This window comes from Saccopteryx leptura, chromosome 3 (assembly GCF_036850995.1).
Source record: "Saccopteryx leptura isolate mSacLep1 chromosome 3, mSacLep1_pri_phased_curated, whole genome shotgun sequence".
NCBI lineage: Eukaryota > Metazoa > Chordata > Mammalia > Chiroptera > Emballonuridae > Saccopteryx > Saccopteryx leptura.
The window spans coordinates 302020149-302045892 of record NC_089505.1 but is presented as its reverse complement, the minus strand read 5'-3'; the positions used below and the strand labels follow the sequence as shown (position 1 = coordinate 302045892).

The 25744-nt window shown below is 41.4% G+C and overlaps 1 protein-coding gene across 2 annotated transcripts; it reads left to right on the top strand.

Moving 5' to 3' along the window:
• Nucleotides 1-2860: 2860 nt before the first annotated feature.
• GDAP1 (ganglioside induced differentiation associated protein 1) lies at nt 2861-25031 on the top strand. 2 transcript variants are annotated; one of them, XM_066378861.1, is made up of 6 exons: nt 2861-3041; nt 4276-4468; nt 17671-17844; nt 19700-19794; nt 20783-20897; nt 21888-25031. In XM_066378861.1, the coding sequence occupies exons 1-6, from the start codon at nt 2925-2927 to the stop codon at nt 22268-22270; spliced, it is 1077 nt and encodes a 358-aa protein (XP_066234958.1). In that variant the 5' UTR covers nt 2861-2924; the 3' UTR covers nt 22271-25031. The 2 variants fall into 2 exon arrangements, with proteins under 2 accessions (XP_066234958.1, XP_066234959.1); XM_066378862.1 differs by having other exon boundaries at nt 3014-3041; nt 4276-4323.
• Nucleotides 25032-25744: the final 713 nt, after the last annotated feature.

The following is a 25744-nucleotide window of genomic DNA, read 5'->3' as shown; positions in this document are numbered from 1 at the left end:
GGAAAATAACAGGGATTATGAATCAATGCATATAGATGCTCTCAGTTCTTTTCTACGCCTGTCGTGTCTTAAACCAAAACATCTTCATGTTTCTGTACCTCATCTGTTTACTGACATTATTTTGATGTCCAAATCTTTAAGAAGTAAAAGCAGCACATATTTACTATAGAAAAATGACAATATAGAGAAGGAAAAATAAAAGCCACCGATATTTACAAGGTTGATGTCTTAGTGAAGACAGGTTAAGATAATAGCACTTGGAAAGCACCAAAAACCAGCGCTTAAACAAGGTACTTCATTTCTTCTTCAAGTAAAGGTTTGGAGGTATGCAGACTCAGATGGGTATGGTGGCTCTGCTTCCTAATGTCCTAGTGTGTGTTACATGCAATTGAGTTGGCTCTGACTCCTGACTCCCAGGGACCCTATAAATGACTGATGTCCACAATATTCTATCCTCAGGGGCTCAGTTTCCCTCCAGCTCAGACCTTGCCCATCCTTAGGGTGTGGCCCTATTCCTACTGATCCAAGTCAGCATCCACCTTTCTGAAGAAGAAGAGGCACAGGGCTAGCTGTATCTTTAAGGAAGCCTCCTAGAACTTGCCCTGTGGTAGGTCCATTACATCCTATTTGTTAGAATGCAGTCACAGGGCCACCTTTAGCTACAATGGAGCCTAGAAACACAGTCTTTATTCTTAGCAGCCATGTGTTTAGCTAAAATTTCTGTTACCATTCAAGAAGAAACAAATGGATTTTTAGGGCTGACAGTTTGCCATAGTTATTTCTTAGGAATTGGAAGGTTAAAAGTCATAACCATTTTCAAGGTTTTTGATGCACATTGATAAATTCCCCTTCAGAAGCTCTGTTCACATTTATAATCCCAAGGATATGTACAAATATTTTATATTAAACACAGGGCTCAATCAGCTCATTCAATGTTTACTACATGGCTTTGCTGGGGGGGTGGGGGGAGATGCGATAGAGAGCATTCAGTGTTTGACATAGCTGGGCTTTATTGTCAGGGCTCTTTCAGTTGCAAGTGATAGATGGCTTACCTAGAGTATTGAGTTTATTCCTATATTGAGGTATAGTACAGGTTAGGACCTGCAGCTGGAGAATTAAAAATGAGGTTCTTCTGAAGAGTAATGGAGAGGGGGATTATATCAATATAAGTAGTTGCATAAATGGTGAGGCCTAAAGAGAGGTGAGCAAGTGTAATACAATGTCCTTTTAATGTCGTGGAGGGGCTTTCCAGGCATGCTTTCATCAACGGCCATATTGCAGGCAGTGTCCTAAGTGCTTTACCTACAGTCTCTCCTTCAGCTTCCAGAGTAGCCATATATTTCTATAGATCTATTTTTCACACATGACAGAGTAAAGACTCAAGAGAGGTCTTGAGGGGTGGAGCTGGAATTTAAATCCCATTCTGTCTGATTTCAAAGTTTTGCTTTTTTCCCTTCTATTCTGAAGCATGAACTGATAAAAAACACATTTGGTAAGATCACTTTTGCTGTAGTGTTTGAATTGACTGTGAAGTGTTGTAAAGAGGAAGAAGAACCTTATGAGAGTTATGTCTTCCAGGGGCCTTTTTTGACCTTTTTTGACTTTAGTTGGATACCTGCCTCTCTTTTCTCATAGTGCCTTGTGTTCACTCTATGGCACATATAGATCTTATCTCTGTTATAGTTGGCTATTTATTTTGTTGTCTCTGCCACCAGATTTATATCTTGGTTGCCAAGTAGTAGGTGTTGCACATCTTTGAATTCCCATGGCCCAACCTAGTGCTTGGAACAGAGTAGGTGCTCAATAAATATTTGCTGAATGCATTATATAAGCATTCATGGCCATATTAATTCATATTTACTAAAAGAGAAATTTTATTAATTTACTCTGACACCAAATTTTAAGAGGTGTATAATAATAACTAGACTAATATAAAATTATGATTCTGACTATGGCTATAATGATAATGTTTAAAAGGCAGCTCAACCACATAGATAAAAATGAAATGGTTATCTGAGGGAGGGGGTGAGGGGAGGAGAGTAAAGAGAAAAAATTTGGTGATGGAAAATGATCTGACTTTGGATGATGGGCACACAACGCAATTTACAGTTCAAATGCTACAGAGATGTTCACCTGGAACCTGTGTATTCTTATTGATCAATGGCACCCCATTAAATTTAATTTCAAAATAAAAAAAAATTTAAAGAAAGTCAACTCAACCTGTGAATAATATTGAATGCCTACAGCATGCTAGGCTGTTTTCAGTGTTTAACATTGTATTTAATTACTTTATTGTCAGAAAAGCCTTATTATTTATTAGGGTAATAAAGGATTTCTAGTACAAAAATGGGGAAAATTAAAAAATCTAGGTAAATCAGTCCTAAAATTTGTGTTTATCAACTAAGCTATGTTACCTCATCATTGTGTTAGCTGTTTATGAGAATAATAATTTTGTGTGACTCGTAGTAGCGTCTTCTAATGACACACATAGATCCTTATCCGTTTGCTCTGTCTGGCAATTGGAACTTCCCCTCCACCAAAGGCACAGACGTTCCCTGGAGAACCCTAAGTGACTTGGAAAATTGCTGTGTTTTGTACCTGAGCAATCTCTCTCTACTCCATCTCCAAAACCAACAAGTGATTTGCAATCAGCAGGACTTATTACTCTCTTTAATAACCAAGGACTCTCTTTGCTCTTTAGGTTGCTCCCCTGGAAAGCGTACACGCTCCCCCCCTACCTGCCCCTGCGGCTGCGCACATCACAAGCTTCCCGGCGCCTCCGCAAAAACTACACTTCCCAGAGGCTCGTCTGTGCGCGCGCGCGCGTGCGCACCCTCCGTCCTGGCTCCCGAGGCGACGCGGGAACACAGCCGACGCTCTGCTGGCGGCGCGGGCGGGTGGGAGAAGCTCAGGGCGACCCCAACATGGCTCGGGTGCAGGGAGAGCAGCGAGGGGGCACGCCCTTGGGGGCGGAAGGCAGGCCGGATGCGGAGGTTAAGCTCATTCTGTACCACTGGACGCATTCCTTCAGCTCCCAAAAGGTAAAGGCCGCGGCCCGGCGGCGGCGGGAGGATCGGGTTTCAGCACCGGACAGCTCCCTGCGGGCTGGGCCCGCCTCACCCGCTGCGCTGGCTCCCTCGGGGCAGGGACGCGTCTCAGCGGGAACCCGGGCAATCAGCTGGAGAGGGAAGGCTGGGACTCAGCCCTGCCGCTCAGCAGACACCAGAGCGTAACCCTGGGTGTTTGCGCTGGAGGCCCGTCCCCAGGCTTTGCAGATGAGGCAGAGAAACAGACGAGTAACCTCCAGTTTCTGCCTTTACTCCATTTTGTTCCCTTGCACTCTTTCCCAAGGCCTCGTGTAGCTGTAGTTCACGTGTTTTTTTTTTGTTTGTTTTTTGTTTTTCCGTCTGAGGAGGATGTAATTCGGTTTAGGGCACAAAGAAAAATACTGGAGGGAGGGTGACTGCCGATCATTACAGACAGACAGTAATTTTCATTACTTATCTTCTCTAATTTATAAGGACAAGATGCTAGAATGTACTTGACTTAATTCTAGAATAAAAACCAGTCACACGGGGCTTAACAACAGGGACACGTTCTGAGAAACGCATCGTTAGGAGATGTCTCTCTGTGGACATCATGGAGTGCAGGCACACCAGCCTAGGTGGGGTGGCCTGCTGTACACCTAGGCTGTGGCTACTGTACAAAACATGCTACCGAACAAAACTACACAAGATTAAATCAAGCACAAGAGAAAACGATGCAATCAAGAGACCGGTAAACAACATGTATGGGGCTGCTGCTGGTGCAACACGACACACTGTTTTACAAGTATGTCCTAAAGTAATGGTAAAAAGTATAGTGTAGGACATACACAAACCAGTAACATAGTCATTTATGATCATTTTCAGGTATTAGGTACTGTATAAATAGCCTGTACATAGTTTTATACGACTGGCAGCACAGTAGGTTTATTTGCACCAGCACTCCCACAAAAACCTGAGTGATGTGTTGTGCTATGATGTTAGGATGGCTAAGACATCACTCAGTGATAAGGGTTTTTCACCTTCATTATGACCTCACGGGACTGCTGTTGTATGTGGAGTCTGTTGCTGACTTAAAGGTACTAGAGTTATGTAACATGACTATAGTTAAAAAGCATGTTTAACATATCCATCACTCAGGGAAGCACAGAAAAGCTGCTGAGTGGTATCCAGAGATGTCATTTCATTGAGAGCCTACATGCACTGTGGTAACCGTTGTGAACTCTTCCAGGTGCGCTTGGTAATTGCTGAAAAGGCATTGAAGTGCGAGGAACATGATGTAAGTCTGCCCCTGAGTGAGCACAATGAGCCTTGGTTTATGCGTTTGAACTCAACTGGAGAAGTGCCTGTCCTTATCCACGGGGAAAACATTATTTGTGAGGCCACTCAGATCATTGATTATCTTGAACAGACTTTCCTGGATGGTAATGTTAAGGCTATTTGTGATTTCTTGGATTTACGTTTAACACAAATCTGTGTGTTCCCTCCATCCCTCCTTACATTCCTTCCTTTGTTCCTCCCTTTGTTCCTCACTCCCTTCATTCCTCCCTCCCTCCATTCCTTCCCTCCCTTTTGTTTTTTGGATTTCATGATGATTTAGTGATAAAAAATAAAAACCTTTTCCATTTCCATAAGCACACAAAAATAAAATAGGTCAGTAATATAAATTTTGTATGAACCAGTATAACTCCATTGAAAAGAATTTTATGTAAACAGCAAATTTTAATGTCTTAAATTTGCAAAACACCCTGCAGATGTGTGGTTTGTGGTGGTAATTCAGTTGCCTGGACGTCAAATTTATAATATTGATTTAAAGTGAACACTATGAAAATCAGTTTCATCTGTTCTATCAAATGGTTCCACTGTCAAAAAAATATGAGGGAAACAGAGGAATAAATTTTAGGCAAGGGAGAATAGAATGTTAGTGTACTTTGAGTTCTTTGTCCCTTTACTCCTGGATAGAGTTTCCTATCTTTTGTAAAAAAAAAAAATAGGGCTTAAATTTATGTAGTGCTTTTAAGTAATAATCACTTATGAATAGCCTGTTATATACCAGACATTTTACCATTTCTGTTCTAGTCAGTCTTCAAAGAACCGTTCTGAGAGGTACGGTAAACTAGTTATTGTCATTTTGTACATGATAGGTTGCCTAAGGTAATGTAGTTATTTTATGGCAGGGAGGGCCCAAATGCAAGTCTTTCAAATCCAAACCTTCATATTATACCAACTGTCTTTCATAGTCATTATCACTTATAGCATGGTGTCACTTGTTTCTCAAGACCACCCTTTGAGATAAACTGTGGCTTCACTGATTTGCCCAAGATTACACAGCTGATCCCTGGCAGGGCTGGAAACAGATAGATCACAGAGCTGCTAGCTTTCAGCTGAGCACTCTTCTGAAGAGGAAGCTGCATGAGGCCCAGGTACTGTCCGTCTCCTACCAGTTGTGTTGATGTTAATGGGCAGATTAAAACCAGAATAGAACCTCAGATTACTGGAAACTGAGAAAAGAAATTGCCCCTGCCAAAATGTCCGAGGTTTTACTTTCAAAGATAGATGTGGGACCTGAATGGGGCAGGGACCCCAGGGAATAGATGAGCAATGGGCACTCCTGTTCTTAATCCAAATGTTTAGTTCTCTAGTGTTCTGATTGGAGGTTTGATTAGAGGTGGCCATTGATCTAAACCTAAGAATTGAATGGACTGCGTTTTCCTCCACCATTACTTGCTGTCCCTCTGAATTTATATGCTGGGGATTGTGTTGAAAATGGTGGCTAATTGACTTAATACAATTTTTCTCAATCTTGAGCTTTTTGGAAATGGACAAGTCTATTAAACTATAATTTGTATTTCTTGGGAGATGTGATTATAATAATGTGAAAAAACAAAAATAATTGTACAAGAACTCTGTTTTAAGTAATCACACACTTTAAAAAGATACAGTCAATGGAAAATCAAGTTTAAGTCTTTTGTAACTACTACTACCATTCTCCTCCTCCTCCTCCTTTTTCTTTTTCTCTTTACATTGTTTCTCCTCTAAGATACTCGGTAATATGAAATATGTTACTTTATAACATTGTTATGTTAATGATCATTAGCCTTGCTTAAAATTGTCCTTAGGCTTTTCCTTTTTCTTTGACTCTTTAATAACAAAACTGAAAAACATTCTCAGCCCTGCTCTAACAGGGGGTAATACTAGGTTTTCATTACTATTTATTGACTCAGAAGAGAAGGCATTGTGGGCTAAATGTTAAGATGAAAATATGGAAACTGAAGGACTTTAAATCTAGTTGTACCAATAGGTGAATTAAGCAGTCTAGAGCCCTAGCTTTAGTCAAAGCTGGCCCTAACTTATTGGATATTCTTGGTGACTTGCCTTTTCTGTTTGTTATCTTGGATTAGGTGATAGAGTTTTTTGTTTTTCTTTTTAATCAATTATGGAATTAAAGCAAGTCCAACTGGTTCCCTTTTTACTCATTTCTTTTCCCTAGGACAGTAGTCATGCAATTGGATAGGGCTGAAAAAGATTAAAGGATCTAAAATCCATGGTAGATATAAAGACAGCAAGAGAACAATTACATAAATGAAGGCTGTTCTAGTCTACAGATGTTTATCTCAAAGTATTAAACCATAAACGCGTGTTATTACAATGATATGGAAATACTTTATATTTGTCATTAGGAACTCACAGAGATTAGAAGAGCCAGACAAGCGATAGACAAATGTTATCACAACTGTGGAAGGGGGATGGGGAGTCCACCAATCCTTGTTATTTAAAGTGCATTCCATTGACTGGCAGCACTGGTATCACTGGGAGCTTGTCAGAAATGCAGGGCCCCAGACACTACTGCCCATCTCGTGACTCAGAACCTGCATTTTAACAAGGTCCCCAAGTGATTCAAATATACATTAAAGTTTGAGAAGCACTGCTATAAATTAATGTGCATTAAGTAATTGTTTAAGTTTAAGCAGTGCTATAAATAAGTATCTTTAATTGTGGCAGAATTCTAGAATGGATTGTCAAGAATATAAAGAAATAGATATAAATTTTGAGTATCTCAGTTAAGAGGAACCAGTTTAAGTTTACATTACTGGAGAATGCCATTAGCTAACACCTTTTTTAAAAAAATGATTCTTATATGCCAGGCATGATTCTACATATAGTGCATTATGACTTAACTGATACACTTACGATGTCTTCATATGATACCCTTGTAGAATGAAGGAGCAATATGGCTAGATGAAATGTATATTTTCAGATGAATAAACCACCACATTGAAGAATACTCATTTTAGATTTCTTACACCAGGTTGCTCCTTTAGCTACAGACTGTCATTTTACTTAACCTATAGTAATTTTATCTCATTTTATTTTAATTATTTCAATTGCTTGTAGACCACTCTAAGCATCATGAGGTCAGAAATGGTATCTGTCTCATTAACAAACTGTATTCCCAATGTCTCATAGGGTGAGTTGTTCTTTAGTAGGAATGTAATAAATACATTTGAATAATTAAAATGAATGAATTATTGAAAGCTGATCTCAATCTGGACAGGGATCTCTCCTGGTGTTCTACTAGGCTTCTATTCTTTGAGGAGCCTGACAGTTTCATAAATGACTTGAATGAAGACATGGCAGAAACACTATTACATTTGTAGATGACAGACAAATGAGGATAGCTAAAATGCTGACTAGTTCATGAAGTGTTTCTAATGGAACCATGGAAAAATAACTAAGGTAAAGTTTAACAAGGATAAATGTGTATGTGAATTTTGTTTTTTAAAACTCACCTCCATTAATGAAGGATTGGAGGCTTGGCTGGATAATAAATTACCATTAAAAGCCAATAATAAAACAAAAGGCTATTGTGATCTGAAATTGTTTTAAAAAGTGTAGGTTCTATCCAGAGTGTAGTGAAGAGTAAGTAACCTGCTACATTCTTAGCTGGTTGGAATATGTCCATTTTTTTTGGTCCAATAATGTGTGAAACTGAAGTTGGTAAGTTAGAATGATACTAAGCAAATGGATTTCACAAGGTATATAGTTGCCCATGGTTATAATAGAAGATTTTAAGTGTATCCATTTATCTCAAGAACAGAGTATAGTGAATTGGTATCTCCTTCCCTGTTACTATTTGTTATCCTATATTAGTCTATCAGCTGGGGATTATACTAAAATTTTTCCTGTCTGTGTTTAGATTTGATCTTTCTAGCACTGAAGTTAAAATAGCCTTGAATTATAGTTTTTAACCATACCTTTTATTTCAGGTCATAACTTGTTTACCAGTATTATATTTTTATTTTTAAAATTTTGGGTGACATTGGTCCATAGGAACACATAGGTTTCAAGTGTCCATTTCCATAGCATGTGAACTACTCATTGTGTTGTGTGCACATCACCCAAAGTCAAACCATTTTCTGTCATAGTATGCTTGGCTCCCTTTACACCCCTTCTCCCTGCCCTCCTCTCTCTGGTAACCACTTCACTTCTATGTCTATGAGTCTCAGTTTTATATCCGACTTATATGTGAAATCATACAGTTCTTAGCTTTTCCTGGTTGTCTTATTTTGCTTAGCATAACATTCTCTAGGTCCATCCATGTTTTCGCAAATGGCAATATGTCATCATTTTTTATGGCTGAGTAGTATTCCATTGTATATATGTACCACATCTTCCTTATCCAGTCCTTTATTGAGGAACACTTTGGTTGTTTCCATGTCTTGGCCACCGTGAATAATGCTGTGTTGAACATGGGGGAGCATATGTCTGCATACAAATGTTTTTAAGTTTTTTGAATACATACCCAGTAAAGGGATTGCTGTGTCATATGGTACCTCTATTCTTAATTTTTTGAGGAACTGCCATACTGTCTTCCATAGTGGCTGTACCAGTTTACACTCCTATCAGCAGTGAATGAGGGTTCCTTTTTCTCCACAGCCTCTCCAACACTTGTTATTACCTGTCTTGTTGATAATAGCTAATCTAACACGTGTGAGGTGGTATCTCATTGCAGTTTTGATTTGCATTTCTCTAATAGCTAGTGAAGATGAGCATCTTTTTTTTTTTTTTTTTTTTTTTACAAAGACAGAGAGAGTCAGAGTGAGGGATAGACAGGGACAGACAGACAGGAACGGAGAGATGAGAAGCATCAATCATTAGTTGTGCATTGCGACACCTTAGTTGTTCATTGATTGCTTTCTCATATGTGCCTTGACCGTGGGCCTTCAGCAGACGGAGTAACCCCTTGCTCGAGCCAGCGACCTTGGGTCCAAGCTGGTGAGCTTTGTTCAAACCAGATGAGCCCGCGCTCAAGCTGGAGACCTCGGGGTCTCGAACCTGGGTCTTCCGCATCCCAGTCTGACGCTCTATCCACTGTGCCACCGCCTGGTCAGGCAAGATGAGCATTTTTTCATATATCTATTTGCTGTCTGTATGTCTTCATGGAAGAAGTGTCCAGATCTTCTGTCCATTTTTAAATTGAATTGTTTACTTGATTGTTGTTGAACTTTGTGAATTCTTTATATATTTTGGATATAAACACCTTGTCAGAGCTGTTTGCAAATATCACCTACTACTTGGTTGTCTGTGTCTTTTGCTGTGGAACCTTTTAGTTGGATATAGTCCCATACATTTATTTTTGCCTGTACTTCCCTTGCCTTTGGGGTCAAATTCATGAAATGTTCTCTGCAGCCAAGGTCCACGAGTTTAGCAACTATGTTTTCTTCTATGTAATTTTTTGTTTTAGATCTTATATTTAGGTTTTTGATGCATTTTGAATTAATTTTTGTGCATGGGGACAAACTGTAGTCAAGTTTTATTCTTTTGCATGTGGCTTTCCAGTTTTCCCAGCACCATTTATTGAAGATGATTTCTTTTCTCCATTGTGTGTTTTGGCTCCTTTGTCAAAAATTATCTGCCCATATACATGTAGTGTTATTTCGGGCTCTCGACTTTGTTCTATTGATCTGTGTGTCTGTTTCTCTGACAATACCATGCTGTTTTGATTATCATGGTTCTGTAGTATAATTTGAGGTCAGGTAGTGTGATACCTCTAGCTTTACTCATTTTTCCTCAGGATTGCTTTGGCTATTTGGCATCTTTTGTGGTTCCATACAAATCAGATGATTTTTTTTGTTCCATTTCTTTAAAAAATAACATTGAGATTTTTAATGGGTTTGGCATTAAATCTTTATATTGCTTTGGGTAATGTAGCCATTTTAACTATGTTGATTCTTTCACAGAATCAACACAAAACAACACAGAACATCTCTCCATTTCATTGTGTCTTTTTCAATCTCTTTTAATAATGCTTTATAGTTTTCAGGATATAGGTCCTTTACATCCTTTGTTAAGTTTATTCATAGATATTTTATTTTTTGTTGCAATTCTAAAAGGAATTTTTTTAAAAATTCATTTTCTGAGGTTTCATTGTTGGTGTTTAGGAAAGCAGTAGACTTTTGTGTATTTATTTTGTATCCTGTGACTTTACTGTATTGGTTTATTGTTTCTAATAGTTTTTTTTGTGTGTGGAGCCTTTGGGATTTTCTTTCTTTCTTTTTTTTTTTTTTACAGGGACAGAGAGAGAGTCAGATAGAGGGATAGATAGGGATAGACAGACAGGAACGGAGGTGGTTTTCTATATATAGAATCATGTCATCTGCAAAACGTGATACCTTTACTTCTTCCCCAATATGAATGTCTTTTATTTATTTCTCTTGCCTGATTGCTCTGGCTAGGACTTCCAGAACTATGTTGATAAGAATGGAAAGAGTGGGCATCCGACCTTGTTTTTGATTTTACAGGAAAAGCTTTCAGTTTTTCACCATTGAGTATGATATTGGCTGAGGGTTTGTCATATATGGCCTTTATTATGTTGAGGTATTTTCCTTCTGTACCCTTTTGATTGAATGTTTTAATCATAAAAGGATATTTTATCAAATGCCTTTTCTGTATCTATTGATAGGGCCATATGATTTCTGTCCTGTGTTTTGTCAGTGTGGTGTATTACATTGATTGATTTGTGTATGCCGAACCATCCTCATGCTCTTGGAATAAACCCCACTTGATCATGATGTATTATTATTTTTTGAGGTAGTGTTATATTCAATTTGCTAGTGTTCTGTTAGGATTTTTGCATCTGTATTCATTAGATATTGTCCTGTAATTTTCCTTTTTTGTGTGTGTTGTCCTTGCTAGGTCTTGATATCAGGCTTATGTTGACCTCATAAAATGTGTTCAGAAGTATTGATTGCCTCTTCCTCAATTAATTATTATATTTTCAAATGGCCAGATGTATGACCAGTTGAAGGGCACACTCTTATTCAGCTACTTGATGCATATTATCTTATGTACTACTGTTGTCACTAAGTGATCTAAGTAGAATAAAAAAGTCAACAAAAGGGTTGAGTTAGAAGTAAAGTCTAATATATTTTCATTGAGGTAGTAATACCTGAAAATTATTCAAGTAAACCTGGGTGAGTCTTTCTTGAAAACAAGAGTAATAATGCCTCTTTCATCTGCCATCACTGGGGGATGTAGGAAATCAAAGTAGTGAATTTAGTAAAATAATGGAAGCTTATGCCTTTAAGCTTTTAGATCCTTTTTAATTTTTCCTCTTGGGGGAACTGAATGTAAGTTTTTAAATGGCTGCAAAATGCTTTTATTGTTTCTTTCTGATTTTTAAATTTTGTTTTCTCTCCTTGTTATCACAGCATTCTGCTTTATATCTAGCTGCCTGTTTCTAGTTTGTTGCCAAAATTTAGGTTCAATACAAGACCTAGCTTGTCTCCTACTCAGCATTCTAGGAAATCAGGTCTTATGCTAACTTATTTATTCTCACTTGTTCTTCTAGCTTAGTCACTAATCATGGTTTCCACTACTGCAAACCTATTCCCGAAAGCTGGGACTCTTCTCATTGCTGGCTTCTTTAAAGTCCCCTAATCCTGTCCTTGTAAGCCTTCGATTGCTTTCCTGTTCCTGATTGAGTACAATTCCAAGAAAAAAAAATTATATATGTATATATTAGTATTATATATAATACTAATTACAAATTATATATGTATATATTATATAAAAATTATATATGTATATATTAGTATGTGTGTGTGTGTGTGTGTGTGTATATATATATATATATATATATATATATATATATATTACTGATGTTTAACAAATAGCCACATATTTCTCTTGCACAATGCATTTATTTTTTGATTGAGAAAGAATTGCAATTTGCGAGACATGGTCTCATGGTGAACCATGTACTGAGAAACTAAAGGGGAGGAAGGATTATGTATGGACTTGGGAGGGACTTGTAAAAAGAGAATCCATTGGAGGAAATTGAAAGTTCAAGTATAGTGACTTCTCATTGGTTGAGTTCTGGTGGCCTCTCATTGGCTGAGCTGTTACTGGGAGGAACCTTTTTCTCCTCCAGCCGAGGTACAAAGTGTCCCCTCCCATTGGAGATGCAGGTATGTCTCTTCCTGCTGGGGTCAGTCGTGAGCACTGAGTGATCCATGTGGGTGAGTTTCTTGTCTAGCCTCCTGACTCCATTTAAAGAGCGTTCTGTTTATTAATTTTTTACAGTATTATGACAAAGGTGTAAGGACTAGAAGATAAAATTTGATGAGTGAGAGGGAAGATCTTTCTAATTGAAAGAAGAGTTCCAGTTGCATTTTGAAAAGCTGTTTTCAGAGGTTGTGGATACCAGGGTGCTCTGGTGAGAGGAGGAGGATGGTGGTGCATTGTGCACCTGTGGCATCCTTGGAGAGAGGTGTGACTGGAGGACAGGCCGGGGTGCTCTGGGGAGAGGAGGAGGATGGCCGTGTGTTGTGCACCTGCTGCGCCCTTGGAGAGAGGTGTGACTGGAGGACAGGCCGGGGTGCTCTGGGGAGAGGAGGAGGATGGCCGCGTGTTGTGCACCTGCTGCGCCCTTGGAGAGAGGTGTGACTGGAGGAGGACAGGCCGGGGTGCTCTGGGGAGAGGAGGAGGATGGCCGTGTGTTGTGCACCTGCTGCGCCCTTGGAGAGAGGTGTGACTGGAGGAGGACAGGCCGGGGTGCTCTGGGGAGAGGAGGAGGATGGCCGCGTGTTGTGCACCTGCTGCACCCTTGGAGAGAGGTGTGACTGGAGGACAGGCCGGGGTGCTCTGGGGAGAGGAGGAGGATGGCCGCGTGTTGTGCACCTGCTGCGCCCTTGGAGAGAGGTGTGACTGGAGGACAGACCAGGATGCTCTGGGGAGAGGAGGAGGATGGCCGCGTGTTGTGCACCTGCTGCGCCCTTGGAGAGAGGTGTGACTGGAGGAGGACAGGCCGGGGTGCTCTGGGGAGAGGAGGAGGATGGCCGCGTGTTGTGCACCTGCTGCGCCCTTGGAGAGAGGTGTGACTGGAGGACAGGCCGGGGTGCTCTGGGGAGAGGAGGAGGATGGCGGTGTGTTGTGCACCTGCTGCGCCCTTGGAGAGAGGTGTGACTGGAGGACAGGCCGGGGTGCTCTGGGGAGAGGAGGAGGATGGCGGTGTGTTGTGCACCTGCTGCGCCCTTGGGGCAGGTGAAATTGGAGGAGGACAGGCCGGTGTGCTCTCTGCTCTGACACAGCCTTTCAGGAAATAGTTGCACAGCAATGGTGTACTGAGTAGGACACATTTCAGCATTTGTCCTTCTTGGAAGAGTTTAGGCCTGGCCACGTGGAACCTCCCCAGAAAGCAACCACATTTCATTTACTTTTTAAAAAATGTTTATTTTGTTGATTTTAGAGAGAGAGAGAGAGAGAGAGAGAGCAGGAGAGAGCCACATTTGTTCCTGTTGCCCTGACTAGATATTGAACTGGCAACCTCTGTGCTTCTGGACGATGCTCTAACCAAGCGAGCTGTCTGGCCAGGTTCCCTCATTTACTTTCCAGGATGGAGTGGCTCTCCTGGACACAAGCCTCAGGCCTGGCCCTGGAAGGCAGCTGGATCCCGTGGTCACACATTTAACCATTTTAGAAGCATTTTTAAATGGACCATTTATGGTATTAACCTGAGATTCTTAGATTCCTAAAGCAGTGATTCTTAAACTTTTTGGTTTTAGGGCCCTTTTGTATTAAACATTATTGAGGATACCTGAGAGCTTTTGTTTATATGGGCCACATCTATAGATTGGAAATTAAAGCAGTAGAAAGTTTAAAACACAAGAATACACAAATACACATCATGAACCATCAGAGCGATGGAGTAGCTATAGATGTGTCATGTGTCATGTAGCCCCTGCACAATAAGGCTGTACACTCGAGAAGGAAGAAGAGTGAAAACACAGATAACATCTTAGACTTACTGTAAAAATAGCTTTGATGTTGTGGAGCCCCTGAGTGTCTTGGGGAAGGTCAAGGATTCTCTGAACACACTTTGCCCTTAGTGGTCTATGAATAGAATTCAAGAGATTTGTGATTTTAGCTTGGGAAGAATGTTTATATCTTGTTTTCATTGATTTCCAATAGAAATTTACTGTTTCCTTTCATTTTTATTGTAAGCATAATCCACAGCCGTATCAGGAGTGCCTGTGACTCTGTCACCAGCAGAAATCACAGATGTATTCATAGCATATCAAGTTATTACAAATATTTGAAAATGTAACTTATGCTCCTCTTATTTTGAAATTATGGTAGGCCTACTGCTAGGTCTTGTTACTGTATTAAGAAATAGGCACCCAGCCCTGGCCAGTTGGCTCAGCGGTAGAGCGTCAGCCTGGCGTGCAGAAGTCCCGGGTTCGATTCCCGGCCAGGGCACACAGGAGAAGCGCCCATCTGCTTCTCCACCCCTACCCCTCTCCTTCCTCTCTGTCTCTCTCTTCCTCTCCCGCAGCCGAAGCTCCATTGGAGCAAATATGGCCCGGGCGCTGGGGATGGCTCCTTGGCCTCTGCCCCAGGTGCTAGAGTGGCTCTGGTCGCAACAGAGCGACGCCCCGGAGGGGCAGAGCATCACCCCCTGGTGGGCAGAGCATCGCCCCCTGGTGGGCGTGCCAGGTGGATCCCGGTCGGGCGCATGCGGGGGTCTGTCTGACTGTCTCTCCCCGTTTCCAGCTTCAGAAAAATACAAAAAAAAAAAAAAAAAAAGAAATAGGCACACATATTAGCATTTTATCACTTAAAATTACTTTCATCACTATATATTAGTATAATCAATTTCCTATGCAATCCTGTGTTTGTAATTATACGTTTAAGAACACTATTTTCAGAGGAGGGCACTGGCACACAAAAGGTTAAGAACTCTAGAATTTTAAGGACCTTAGAAGGCCTCCAGCGTGTTGTCCGGGTGGAAGCAAGAAGTGTCTACCAGGCATTGATTGGCATCCTGGTGATGCGCTGAGATGAAGAGATCTGGAAGGGTCAGCGAGGAAGGGTGCTTGAGTTGGGTGAATCCCCTGCTGACAGGCAGGGTGCAGCTGATGCTTCATTCTTTTTTTTGTTTTGTTTTGTTTTTGTTACAAAGATGGAGAGAGGGACAGATAGGACAGACAGATAGGAAGGGAGAGAGATGAGAAGCATCAATTCTTTGTTGTGGCACCTTAGTTGTTCATTGATTGCTTTCTCATATGTGCCTTGACCAGGGGGATACTACAGACTGAGTGACCCCTTGCTCAAGCCAGCAACCTTGGGCTCAAGCTGGTGAGCCTTGCTCAAACGAGATGAGCCTGCGCTCAAGCTGGCAACCTTGGGGTTTTGAACCTGGGTCCTCTGTGTTCCAGTCCGACGCTCTATCCACTGTGCCACCACCTGGTCAGGCTAATGCTTCATTCTTGATGAGTCTGATGCAACCTTCAGAACTGGGCTCCCCATTGGGTTCAAAGAGGAATGTATCTCCTATTTTCTTAGAGAGTCAGAAGTGGCCTGTTGGCTTTAGAAGCTTGTTCTGAAGCTTGGTCTGGTGTGATCAAATCTTGCCTGAAATCCTCTGTAACCAACCCTGAATTGTCAACGCTTAGGAGTGAGGGGGTGACGCTCAGAAGGATTTGGACTTAAATAAATAACCTGCACTTAGAAAGAAATCACTAAAATTGAGGCTGTTCTTTCCACTTGGTGGAATAAGTTAGTTGTAGTTTTTCAGGTGCAATTTGAGAGCCAGAAGAGGAAAGTGATTGTGAAGGGACATTGCCTTGTGGGTCACATGCTTCATCTTTGTCTTTCTTGGATAGTCTCTAAAAAGTAAACACCTTGAAGATGTTGTGATGACATAATAAGGCAGAGTCCTGCATTAGGAGCTGACTTTAGTTCTTGTTATGCCTCTAATTACCTGTGGGATCTCGGGAGGACTGCTTGGCTTCCATATCTCAGTGTCCTTGTACAACAGAGCATCTTCAGCTCAAATACATCAGTCCCCCTTTTCCTTGGGAGATAGATACAAGACCCCCAGTGGATATCTGTAACTGTAGAGAGTACCAAACCCTATATACCATATTTTTTCCTATACGGATATATCTGTGATAAAGTTTAACATACATTTAGTACAGAAAGAGATGAACAATAATAGCACTGATAAAAAAATTATCACAATACACTGTAATAGAAGTTATGTGAGTGGCTTTGGGACCTTTATGAAGTAAAGTAAGGGTGACTTGAATATGATCACTGTGATGCTGGGACAGTTGATCTGATAACTGAGATAGCTACTCAGTGACTAACGGGAGGGGACAGTGTGAATCTCATCACACTATGCAGAACAGCGTACAATTTAAAACTTGTAAATGGTTTGTTTCTGGAACTTTTCATTTAATATTTTTGGACTGTGGTTCAACATGGGTTGCTGAAACCAAGGAAAGAAAAACCATGAATACACAGGTCTGTTGTATCTTATAAGAACTAGAAATTGAGAATATATTAATTCATTAATTAAAATTTACTGTACACCCACTATGAGTCAAATAATATGTCAGGTACTGAGGATGCAACAGAGGACTTGTACCATGCCCCTCAAGGAGTCTGGGGTCTAGATTTGAACCAGCAAATGAGGATTTGTGTAGTATGCACTTTCCAGAGATAAAATACTAGAAATTCTATGAAGATTATTTCACATTTACATAGCATCAGTAGGGCTGCTGTTGGTATTTATTGGAACCTAGAATAGAGTAGTCCCTAAACATCTTTGTATAATGAGCTTGCCTTCTTAACCTTTACCAAGGGGCTAGAGTTCATGAGGCACTATGCTAGCCCTGGGCCACAGGTTCCTTACCCTGAAAGGGCAAAAATATACAAATAATGAAGGTGATCAGGGCTCTGATGGAGTATGCACAAGGTGTTTTGTGTGGACAGAGGAAGGCACACCTGACCCAGACAGATGCTGGTCATCCGAGAAGCTCAGGGGCGCCCTGTGGAGGAGCTGTCATAAATCAATAGGCCTTATGGGCTAGCAAGGAGTTCATGAGGTAGAGAAGTGTGAGAATGCCAGTGTGATCATGATCTGGGATCTGGTTTGGTACATCAGGCCATTTTGAATTTTGAATGTCTGGGCTGGGGAAGCATTCTTTTAAATGCTTAGATGTAATATTGAAGGTGTTAATGATAAGATGGTTGGGGTTTTTGTTTTTGCTTTTGATGTCCTATTTCACTTGTAACTTTTCCTTCCTTGTTTATGTGTATATTTTTATATGCATTTTAGAAAAAACACCCAGGCTAATGCCTGATAAAGGAAGCATGTATTACCCTCGTGTACAACACTATCGAGAACTGCTGGACTCCTTGCCAATGGACGCCTATACACACGGCTGCATCCTGCACCCTGAGCTAACAGTGGACTCCATGATCCCAGCTTATGCGACGACAAGGATTCGCAGTATGTAAAAACCTTAAAGACCTGGAGTTCTAGCTTGAGTTTCTTTTAGAAGATTTTATTTATTGATTTTACAGAGAGAAGAGAGAGATAGGTAGGGGGAGCATAGTTGCTTCACTTTAGTTGTTCATTGGTTGCTTGTTGAATGTGCCTTGACTGGGCAAGTTTAGGGTTTCCAACTATAGACCTCAGCGTTCCAGGTCGATGCTTTTTCTGCTGCACCACCACAGGTCAGGCCTGTCTTGAGTTTCTTTTAATTCATTTTGAGACCTAGCCCATCTTGTGATCATTGAGAGACTTGAGCAGAGTTGAGTTTGCTCCATTGACGTGCGTGTTTTAGCTTGATCCAGGCACCATCAGATGCATCTGTACTTCAGCTGCTCAGCTGGACTGGGATTGTCCATAGGTCCTGATTGTCTAGCTCTCGACCTTGAGGGCCAAGTCTGGCTAAAACTCAGAAGAGTGGCCGGCAGAGAAGTAAAGACCAGAGGCCAGGTGGACTGGGAATGAGGAAAGCTGGGATCTGGGGGCTACAGGCAGCTGAGTTCACATTGCTGGTCCTTCCTGTTAAGTCATTATGTGAGGGAGCTGGACTGAGGCTGTGTAGCCGCTACTCTCCCTCTGCAGTCAGTGACTCCAGAGTGACAAGTTTGAGCTGGAATCCAGCCCTGTCCTGTCCTGTCCTGTCTGGTCCTGAGGATGGAGTAGGGCTGGTACATAAGGCATGGGGCAGGAAGAGGGGTGCTCTGTGGCATAGTAATCGGGGACAGGAAGGTTGTGGCTGGTGGCTGGCTGTGGTCAGACTCGGGGCTGTCTGACCAGGAACAGTCACACCTAGATCTTCTAAATCTAGAAACTACATTCTTTCCAAAGACCATACCTCACCTTTAACATTCTCTCATGTTATTTTTCTTCCCTTTTGATATCACTCTTCTTTGTTTTTCTTTTCTCCACTCTTTTTCTCCTCTCTGTCCTGCTTCTCACCTTCCTCTCGCTCCCCTTCCTTCTCTTCATAAGTAGCCATATATGATTTGAAACAAGTATTCTGATGGAAAGAATTTTATCACCTGCTCACAAGAATTAGAGGATATTTGGTTTTTTGTTTGTTTGGGGGTGTTTTTTTTTTTTTTGGTGACAGAGACAGAGAGAGAAACAGAGAGAGGGACAGATAAGGACAGACAGACAGGAAGGGAGAGAGATGAGAAGCATCAATTCTTCATTGCAGTACCTTAGTTGTTCATTGATTGCTTTCTCATATGTGCCTTGACCATGGGGCTTCAGCAGACTGAGTGACCCCTTGCTCAAGCCAACGACCTTGGGTCCAATCTGGTGAGCTTTGCTCAAACCAGATGAACCTGCGCTCAAGCCGGTGACCTCGAGGTTTCAAACCTGGGTCCTCTGCATCCCAGTCCGATGCTCTATCCACTGCACCACTGCCTGGTCAGACTAGGGGATATTTCAAAACGAATATGAAGCAATAAAATATCTTCTAATTTTTGTGAGCAGTATACATATATTTAAACAAGGCCTTTTCCTTCTCTTTCTATAGAAGTTCCTTACAGAAAACTTGAAAGGCATTGAAAGGTGAACCAGGTACCCCGCCCTGAGCACTTACGATGGAGACTGGGTACTGGGTTTTCTGCAGTACTTCCCACTGAGTCCTCACCCCGAGCCACAGATCCTCTGTCAGTTCCAGGTTAAAGGAGGGGAAACCAAGGCACAGAGAGGGCAAGCCCGAGGCAGAGCAGGGCACAAATCCCCAAGCTGATGTTGTCACCATTGAGTTCCCTGCTTCTTCTATTTTCTTACACAGAAGGAAGGAAGTAATTCTCTGTTTCAAAAATGCTTTTGTTAACAGGCCAAATTGGTAATACAGAGTCTGAACTAAAGAAACTTGCAGAAGAAAACCCAGATCTACAAGAGGCATACATCGCCAAACAGAAGCGGCTCAAAGTAAGTAATCTGGGACGTCCTCGGTGGACACCTACTGATTGTGCTGAATGTTCCACTCTTTGACAAGTGTCACTGTTTCTAGAATATCTTCTATTAAATATAGCAAGTTATTAGTACAAAACTTACCTTTGGCTTATGCTGTGCTTTTAGAGAGGATTTTAATTTTATTTATTATTATTATTATTATTTTTCTTTTAGAGAGAAGAGAGAGAAACAGAGAGGGAGAGAGAAAAAGAGGGAGAGGGAGAAGGGGGTATAGAAGAGAGGGAAGCATCAACTCATAGCAGTTGCTTGATATTTTCAAACCTAAATGACAACTGCTTAAAAAAGCAGATATTGTGCCTGCTGGTTGCAAAGGAAAGTCATATAGAATGTAAAAGCAGGTTCATAAACTACTGTAGGTGGTCTGCCATGCTTGGGCTTAGGCCGACCTCTGTCTGTGGCCCGTCTGCCTCCTCTGGGGCAGGTCTCGCATCAGCCATGGGCAGCCCTTGTCTTTCTGCTGATTCTTTTCTGTGGCCCAGCAACCCCTGCAAGCCACTCCCGTATGAAAGGTGTAGCAGCATCCACACCTCCTCCCTCCACCACCTCCTCATCTCCCTCCATCTCATCCCACGGGATCCTTACCTGCCTGCACACAGACTTTTCTCTCACCCTCAGCCTTCATTACTCAAGTTTCTCATTCAGTGGCACCTGCAGAATTCCAATCTTGAGTCGGGCCTAGAGGAGTCTGTGCCCCTCTCAGTCTTCACCCTCTCTGGTCATCTGGTCCCACTGGAGTGGGAGGTGGGCGGTGGGTCTGGTCCTGGTGTGTTTGTACAGCTGGTGAATTTCCCCCCAACTTGACTTTTGCTTTAATGAAGTTATTCTAATTCTTCTCATTGTCAAGAATAAAGTTTCCAACTCTGCAGTGGCTTTTATCTTCTTTGCTGTACACTGCTTGTTTTCACAGGCATAAATAATCTCACAAGTTATTTTTATTAACTAGTCAAAGCTGCTTGACCATGACAATGTCAAATATTTGAAGAAAATTCTTGACGAGCTGGAGAAAGTCTTGGATCAGGTTGAAACTGAATTGCAGAGAAGAAACGAGGAAACCCCAGGTAGGTCCTCATATTGCTTTGTTTTTCCCTTTTCTGGGACGCCAGGGCTATTTATGGCAGCAGTCTTAGAATTTCATAAGAACGTTCAGTAATCATTGTTTTCCTGGGCAGTTTAAATTAGGATAACAACAATAACATCGAATTCAGCAAAACCCAGATGTCTAATTATAAGTCCGCCTGCCTCTACGTGAAATATAGCTGGCCAAGAATTTTTTCTGCACAATTTAAATTACTGTTGCAAAATTCCAACTGAGCCTCTTTCACAAATTTGTAATTACAGTAGTTTGGTTGAATGACCTGGGTAATTGCTTGAATGCTCCTTCTAGTTCTTTCCTGAGGCAGGGAGACAACCGCTAATCTGCAGCCGAGGATAAAATGTGCGGCAGGCCGGGGAGTGTCAGTGCCCTGCACCTGCGAACCTGACTTCATGGCGCAGCCAGTGCCCGGTGCCAGCACACTAATCCCTGCCCGCTGCCATATGCCAGTTGACAACAAAATTGAGGACCATATTACCTGAAACTTGCTTCACAATAGGGACCCTGTTATGCTTTTAATAAGAAACCAAGAGCGGCACTAACTGAGTGATGTTTTGGACCCAGCATTACGGCTGTTGCTAAGACTCACCTGTTGTTTTCCTACCCAGAAGGAACTACCTGTTAACTCTGGTGTGGGGGCCCTCAGCCTCTCAGAGGTGGGAGGTGGGCGGTGGGTCTCTCAGAGTTATTTACAGAATGACAGGCTTTGAGCTCAAATGGCCCCAGTTTCACTTAGCGGCCTAGATGGCTGGCCGAGGTCAAGTCTCCCTTAGTGTGGGATACGTTTGCACAGACTTTGTTTTTTAGCATAAAAGTACTGATTGAGTATGATTGGCAAGAAAATGTGCCACAGCCTCCCTCTGCTGTCCTCACTCTTGCCCTCCAGACAGAGAAGAAAGCTAGAGTGTGTCCCTGTGGCGCTCGCCCCTAATTCCGTGTCCCTTTCTCTGATCAGAGGAGGGCCGCCAGCCGTGGCTCTGTGGAGAGGCCTTCACCCTGGCAGACGTCTCGCTCGCCGTCACGCTGCATCGACTCAAGTTCCTGGGCTTTGCGAGGAGAAACTGGGGGAACGGAAAACGACCCAACTTGGAAACCTATTACGAGCGTGTCTTGAAGAGGAAAACATTTAACAAGGTTTTAGGGCACGTCAACAATATATTAATCTCCGCGGTGCTGCCGACGGCGCTCCGGGTGGCCAAGAAAAGGGCCCCTAAAGTTCTCGGCACCACCCTCGTGGTCGGTTTGCTTGCAGGAATGGGATACTTTGCTTTTATGCTGTTCAGGAGGAGACTTGGAAGCGTGATGTTAGCACTGAGACCCAGATCGAATTATTTCTAGGCTTGCGGGGATCCGGTGGTGGTAACTCACCCTATCATTTAGATCGACCTTGTCCACTCTGCCAGGCCCAGGGAAGGCGGACCCCAGGCAACTAGTAAAAAACACATTTTACGTTACTCTATGGGTAGTTCATGCAGCTAGAGGAGGCAATGAAAGTTTTTTATGGGTTGGTAACATTGAGATGACTGATTTATAAACCTGAACTAAGCTATCCTCAGAACATGCGCAAGGTCTAGCATGTGAGTGCTGACAGAGAACAGTCCTTTCACTCAAAATGCCAATTCAAGTTCTGAATTTTTTTTAGGGGGGAGGTTATTATTGCAAGCAGACAGTAATAATAATTCGAGGTTGCCTACAGGCCTTTATCTGAGACTATCTGGAGATACTGAGTGTTGTGGAGTTAGCAGTAGCTCCCTCCGGGACTCAGACCTCACTGTCGTCACACAGCATGGGGCTTAGACGGCAGCATGGCTGTTGCACCGCTGGCTTCAGGCAGAAGTAGGGAGGCAAAGGGAAAAGGGAGAGGGGAGTCTACACTGTACAGTGCAGAGCAGTGGAATGCGACTTCCAGGAAGCCTCCAGAGCCGCTCGGGCTGCCCACCCCTCAGAGACGTTACCATTACGACGTGTCCGCCGCCTACCTGCACAGTCTCCTGTAGTTGAGAACCATAGGAAAATAAGACTTAAGAAGTTATTAGGTGGAGTGGGCTGGAGAAAACGTCAGGCTTTATATTCACAGCACCTCGTTCGACTTTACTGTTCACTTTATACGCATATGAATCCCACACATTGATTTAATAAGATGAATGGCTTTTTATGGTTGGGGGTGAGATGCCCACTGGAACATGCCTGCTTGGCATTTACATGAAAATCTGAGGTGATAGCAAAATGATTCCTTTCTTTTCATGGTTCCCCAATTCTCTGGTATCTATGGACTGTCCTGTTCAGCCACTGGGGACATGGCCTCTGCAGTCCCCTTCATGTGCACAGGTGGCATTAGGTGAATGTCCCAGCTAATCACTAGCGTGGCATGTGGCTTGGCAGTAGGATCTGATGACCCGAGAGTACTAAATATGCCCATTTTGCTTTTGGGAGACTGATGCGTTATCCCCAGAACTGTTGTTCAGGTTTTGCATCTGTTTGTGATCATCTACAAAGCTTTAGAAGTGACAGAGGCAGAGAAAGGTCTAGTCTTAGCCCTTAGCAATTAATTTAGGGGAGACGAAGTAATGGCTGGAGAGTGATGTCCACCAATATTCCTATATGTCTATGCATTTTGGGGGGCGTACCTCAGTCTGCCTGCAAAGGGATGATCCCAGTGTGACCCATGAACAACCACGCAGCTGTGGCATACAGTTTGTGGCTCAGGAAAAATCTTTCACGATGACAGGAATACAGTTTTTTTGGAGCTAGGCAGAAAGGCTTTGGGAGTTGTTTCAGGTCTTTGGCAGAAAGTATATGCAGAGAATAAGGAGCTAACTTTCCAGCAAACAACGTAAGTTTGCTTGGACCACCTCTGATTGGCTGTGCAAAATAGCCACAGACTGTATGGACTTTTTCATGAATAGGAATCAGTCATGCTGAGGAGAAAATGACTTTTTGATGGTCAAAGGATACTCTTAATTCCAATTCATGATCCAGTTGTTTCAGAAAAGCTTGGTGAACTGGATGCTCTGCATTTACAAAAAATTGATAACATTTCCAGTGTACGCTGAATCCAATAATTACTAACAGGCTGGCAGCTTTTGTAATGTCTTCATTTTGCCCCTCAGTGCACTGTTGTATAAAATGAAATTTATTGCTGGAACATTCCAATCCATGTATTCATAAAAGATCCAAAAAATGAATTATTCATTAGTTCATAATGTTACTTGTTATTCTGTTAGAAGCAGGAACTCAGACATGAAGAAATTAAAATTGGGTTTTTATAAAAATCTATGGAGTGTATTTACCTGTAGAAGGGTTGTTCATTAAAAGAATAAAGATTAGAAGCCCAGTGCTAGCTTTTCCTTAAATTTATATTATTAGTGAATCAGATAAAATATACTAGGAAATCTCTATAATTTTCTTTCATTGGATACGTGCTTGTGTCAATATTAAAGATTATGCATCGTGGCTATTTCACTTGCTTTATGGCTACCCTTGTGAGTATACTTTTAAAATGTTTGTGTAGGGATATTATGACCACTAGATGTCGCTGTTCATCCAGTATTCTGAGATTAGGCGGTATTCAGGCTCAGCAAACCTGAAATGTTTCAACTGTAGATAAACATTAACGATCTCAGTTTCTAAAATGAGGGCATCTTTATCAAATCATTCATCTGTAGAAAAGCTTGAGGCATATGTAGTATTGATTTCTCACACTTTGGAAGGGATAACACTACCCCACAATGTCAAGCTAAAGAGCTGAACGTGTACTATTAGCAAAATAGGCACTTTTTATGTGTTTCTGCTCCTCAGTTTCCCAAAGTTGTGTAACTATCACAATTAGAAAAATGCCTGAGGTACCAAATTTATGTCAGCTATTTGTGACTTACTGCATAAATGCTATTTTATTGTTATTGCAATTATATGCCTTTTGAAGCCATTTTCCTTAATTGCAGATAGTGGTAAATTGCTTGCACGATTCTTAGTAGTTACCGATATTGACACCAGAGTTGTAGATTATTTTGGTGTTGTTGACTGTAATAGAGATCAAGATACTATTCTGCCTGTAAGATCAATAAAAGTAATTGGAAAATAAATATGTACCCTGCAAGTACTAATTTTGTAATCTTTTTGAGAAAACAGATGTACTTGTTTCATTTAAAATCAAAACATAATGTGGTAAATCGTAAAAAAAATAGAAGTTAAGTACTCAAGATATTTATCTATAGAATGACATATTTTCCTCATAATAAAAATTACTGACTCATGATTTATTTAAACACACACATTTTTTTCTGGTTAAAATGAATGTTAGCTTAAAGAATCACTTATTGACGCTGACCACTGATGGATGTCTTCTGCAGCTGGCCACCTAACAGAGGAGAGCATGGGAATGAGAAACGCTGAGAAAGTATATGTTTTTTCAAAATAGTTTTGTTACATGTTTACTAGGTTTCAAATATTACTCTTCTTATGCTATTCATGTCTGTTTTGATATAGCTAATTTTCTTTTCTTCTATTGAGTTTTGAATTATAAATACTCAAATTACCATCCATATTTTGAATCATCAGGTAGACACTGAGTACTTCTTTTATTTTATATTGAGCAAAGCAAATTAAATGAAACTTAAATTGACCGTATTTTCCCTAAGTTGGCAAAAAAACAAAAAAGAAACAATTTTGAATATCCATGGAAAGTCAAGTGCATATACAACTAATCTTTTCAGAAAAGTAAAAAGCACCATGGTAAAGACACAAAAGTCATATTAACGCAATAAATAATTTAGTATTTAGACTCATCTTGATATTATTTATGCTAAATATTTG

What these genes read in the sequence shown, in the direction of transcription:
- GDAP1 (XM_066378861.1), top strand. Translation starts at nt 2,925, where the DNA reads ATGGCTCGGGTGCAGGGAGAGCAGCGAGGGGGCACGCCCTTGGGGGCG. An exon ending in TGAACAGACTTTCCTGGATG is followed by an intron (nt 4,469 to 17,670) that starts GTAATGTTAAGG and finishes TATGCATTTTAG; the next exon opens with AAAAAACACCCAGGCTAATG. An exon ending in TGCGACGACAAGGATTCGCA is followed by an intron (nt 17,845 to 19,699) that starts GTATGTAAAAAC and finishes TTTTGTTAACAG; the next exon opens with GCCAAATTGGTAATACAGAG.